The sequence below is a fragment of the Dendronephthya gigantea genome, unplaced genomic scaffold, assembly GCF_004324835.1.
Source record: "Dendronephthya gigantea isolate DGI-Jeju-01 unplaced genomic scaffold, DenGig_1.0 000046F, whole genome shotgun sequence".
Taxonomy (NCBI): domain Eukaryota; kingdom Metazoa; phylum Cnidaria; class Anthozoa; order Malacalcyonacea; family Nephtheidae; genus Dendronephthya; species Dendronephthya gigantea.
In genome coordinates this window covers 989738-994337 of record NW_021163056.1, presented here as the reverse complement: position 1 = coordinate 994337, position 4600 = coordinate 989738, and the positions used below count along the sequence as shown (strand labels likewise).

At 36.0% G+C, this 4600-nt stretch overlaps 1 protein-coding gene across 1 annotated transcript; it reads left to right on the top strand.

Annotated features, from left to right (window-relative positions):
* Positions 1–288: 288 nt before the first annotated feature.
* Positions 289–1031, top strand: LOC114527710. The gene is made up of 2 exons (XM_028549414.1): positions 289–482; positions 761–1031. Exons 1-2 carry the CDS (start codon positions 289–291, stop codon positions 1029–1031), a joined length of 465 nt encoding a protein of 154 aa, XP_028405215.1.
* The last annotated feature ends 3569 nt before the right edge of the window (positions 1032–4600 follow it).

Below are 4600 nucleotides of genomic sequence, written 5' to 3'. Positions count from 1 at the left end.
CATTTTAATACAATGGCAATGTGCCTCCTTACTTTACTTTTAATTTGGCTGTAATGCCAGAAAATTTAATTCATCAAGTGAAAGGTCTTGCATTATCTTTTAAAGCATTTGACAAATAAAAATATAAACAAACATATAAAAAATCAAAATGTATTTTTGTTTTGTAGAGAATGTACAGTAATACAGTATAACCATTATGTTAATTAAATACATTTAATATTTCATCATTTAGTGTTGCCTAGTCGGATCAGAGTTGACAAGGGAACAGAGACTACCATTTTAGCAACAATGCATTCTTACCTGAGAAGTCAGCAGGGAGACTTGGCAGATGCTACCGATAGTGTGATCTATGGCCCTTCCACACAAAACAAAATAGAGCGATGGTGGAGAGAGCTTTTGGAAAGAATGGAGAGATATTTCAAGCGTCAACTAAATAGTCTTGTAGAGGAAGGAGAATATGACCGTGATGATGACACTCACAGGTAAACAATGCTATCAATTGATTATAGCAACATTTATATGGTACATATACTTCATAATATTTTGTACTTATCATTAAGATGCTCCCCAGTGTGCCATACTTTGCCATTATATCGTGATCTGGCTAATGATTATTTTCTTCATTGGTTAACTTATAAAGAAAAACTATTTAACATATCATATTGATATTTAGTGAAACACTTGACATATGTTTACCTGCACCTATTTTTTCCCTGTGTTTATTAAATTCTAAGAAATTCACTAGAAATTTTGTCATTAGGAATATGTTAGCTTTTGTTTACGTTCCTGTGCTGCAGAAAGAATTGGATACATTTCGAACATCAGTTTGGAACAACCATCGAAGTCGGTATCAACGAGACAAAGAACTGCCAGTTGGTGTTCCGGAACACATTTATCATTTCCCAGAGAATTATGGTGGTGAGAGACATGGTCTACCTGTTACAGAGGAGCAACTTCAAGAGGTTGGAGAGCTTTCAAATGTTTTGGAGGGAACAGATGACTATCTAACAGATAATTTTCGACTTAGATAATTTGCCAATGTTGCTGATATAGAGCCAGCAGAGGCAGTCAATGCATATTTGTATCTAAAGGCTAATATTGATTTATCAAGAGTTTAATTTGTACCTAACAATAAACCTAAGTATATAGTGTAAATCAGGGAGAAAGCAGAAATCTGCCTAAATGATTCAGTATATTGTATTTATTAAATACATGACGTTTACTTTTTGTGTTAACATAGGCATAAAATTTAATATACCTGTATTCACCTTTCCCAAACATTTAATAAAACAAGTTAAAAATTTCAACAGTGCATTATCATTACCAGTCCTACCTATAGTTGGACAAAAAGCAATGCTTTCAAACAGTTTGTAATGCCAATATAAAGGGGTTTATCTTGATGCAACAAATTAATGAATTCATGCACCTATGCTGAACAGCTAACATAACAATTTGAACATTAGTACAATATCAGTCAGAGCAGTTTAAAATGTTCACCTCACTTTTTGTCTAAGCAAAGGAGTTCATAGAACTTCTTGCAAACATGCTGTGAAAGGAATGTCTCAATGGCCATTCTAGACAAGTTGCCATTGCAGAAGAGAATATTATCTTCATCATCAGTGAACTGTGTACTGGCAATCTCTGGATCACAGAGTGAATAGCTAGCACCTTGGATATCCAGTACCATGAGTCGCTTCCCAGACTTTTCATAGGTGTAATGAGAAAGTGTTTCAGCTTTCATTGCTAAATCACTACCATCAGCAACTATAATTTCACCAGTGTTGTTGATGTATTTGGTGAATTTGCCATGAAGGTATGGTTCAATGGTTACAGATTGCTCATCAAGTTTACTGTAATACAGCTTGTTGTAAAGGAAAGAAGCACCAAATTCAGGGGTTATTTCATTGCTCAAGCACTTTGTGAAATGACGAGCCAAAGCATGCATTTGAACCACCTTCCTTGTGTGAACTTCCAGTGACTCAAAATGTTGAAGAATTTGAGGAACTTTATCCTCTATATGCTTTTTCAAGACAAATTTTCCATTAATGCCAGACAATGCAATGCACTCAAATGCATCTCTGAAACCCCCACTAGCAAACTTCTCATTGCTAAGAGATACCCGCGCATCAAAAGGATCAAGCCACTTTTTATCATCCACCGAGAAATATTCTAGCTGCAATGTTACCAGGCCCCTGCTTGGTTTTGGTGGAATGAATTTTCTAAAGTTCATCACAGCGCTGAGTGGCACTGATGCTGGAACTTTCGATTTGCATGGTGATGAATGGCGCATTGGGGGCACAAATTCCTTCCTCACGGAGTGGGATGAGGAAAGACCTAAGCCTGAGGATAGACTTACATCTCCCCGTGATAAAAGACCAGCCCTTTCAGGACGTGAATCACGTGATTCGTCGTCATCAACGTTTACAGTTTCCTTGTCGCTTTTTTCAATAAACCGGACGTGGAGTTGTTTCCAATTTGTTATTTGTTTTACGTCGGTGTATGATGGGCCTCTTTCCCCTGCCAATACATGACATTCCATGTACTTCGACACATTAAAATGCCTCGAGCATGCTCTCTTTATATTCTCCATCGAGAGTTCCTGGCCAAAGGGTACCATCGTTAACGCTCCTATGCGAGTGTATTTTTGGCATTTACCTTCAACTTCAGCGGATAAGCGTTGAACAGTAAGAAACTCAAGAGTAGAATCTCCTGATCCACTTTTTTTTCCTGTTCGTTTTCCCGAAACCTTGTTATAAAAAGCTTTCCATTTGTCAGACTGATCAGCATGTTTCCTTTTCGACATATTGTCTCACGTGTTTTGTTTACGGCGCGCCCGCGGTCACAAAACTGTGTCAACAGCAGTAATTGGCAGTGGCACTCCTGGGCCATGACCTTAGTTTTAATTTTTTTTTTCGTGGCACTCATGGGCCAAGATGAGTATTAAAAATATATTTTTTTAAAAATAAATGTGAAAGAAATATATTACTTAAAAAGAAAAAGAAAAAAAAACTATAATAAATAAATAATTAGGATAGTAAATTAAAATAAATTGATAAATTTTCAATGGCACTCCTGGGCCACCATACATATGTTGCCATAGCAACGGACAATTTGTTACTAAAACTAATACGATTCAAAAGTAGAAACATTAAAATATATAAAAACCCTAATATCTCTAGAATAAATTGTAAAAATGCGTTGTTTGAACGTGTCAAAGTGATGAGCAGTGGAATTTTTGAAAACCGTATCGAGCCACCTTAAGCTTACTAAATACTCGAAATACCTGTCCCTTTTTAACTACATCTTGTCAACACAGGTCACCGTGTCTTATAACGAAACTTCCAACCTCATGCACCACCATATCATAATATCTCTACAGAACAATTATTTCAAATAAACCCAAATAACATATTCATATTTTCTTAAAAAAAACTCAAAAGTGAAACCAAATATCTGCGAAATCAATGTATCACCTAAAAGACATCAACACAAGACATCTCTAACAATCATCTTCATCTAAGAAAAACCACTTCTGAATACGTTTTGTTTCTTAATACGTACACCTATAACACCTGGGGTGAGCGACCATAAAATACACCTTGATCCTATACGCTAGTTTAACTCAAATTTCTGACAAATATAAGAATCTTCCCTTGCATTTCAAGTAACTCACCTTTCACATAAAAAATTGCACTAAACTTTCTCAATCCCTCGAATATTTAAACAACATAATAAAAATAAAAATGAGGATCAAGCATTCGATTATTAAACTAGCTAGCCTCTATTCGGCCTCATTTCGCATGCTTTAAATTTTTGTGACGTCATCACTGGCCAATTATCTGGAAACAAGGATGCTGGCCACTGAGCTATATGATAATTTCTTTTCAGGAACTAGGAACATTGCATATAAAAATTATTATATTGCTGGCCCATGCACTGGCGCGGCACATAAGCCAGAGTTAACGCCTAAGCAGGTGTCTTTTTTCATCAGGGTTAAAAGAGGGGTTTCATTAAAGCTCATATCAGCAAGAATGTTCTATATATAAAGGGTATTGGCAATAAATTTTTTTATGCTTGCAATCAGGTAAATTTGACCTCCTGATTACGAATATGGTATTATTTTTTACCAAAACTGTTTAGTTCTCGAGTTATTTTATGGTAAACATTCAGTCCATCTTGAAAGTAGACGTTTGTCGCTATCTTGAGGACAACTGCCCTCTGCATGACGACGATTTGGGCAGAATGCACAAACTGTATAGACTTGTTGCATACCAACGATGTTCGCATAGATATTTCAAATTTTGGGGAAAAAGAACAGAAGACCGCTTCCAGCGTGTGTTTACACGACCATTCGAGATCGATTTTCGTCTCATGATGGCGTTTACACTCATTTTAAATACGCAAAAAAGTCGAAACGGTAAGTTTTTCCGGCAATCTGGCCAAGTAGACTAGAGTGTGCACAGCCAACAGTGTGCCTATTATAATGAAGCGCGATTGAAAATTTAATTTAAAGTCAGTTTTATTATCACGTTTACATAAAAATTAATTCGGTCGATTATCTACACCACATAAATATCATGTTTCTTACTCGTGATTTTTA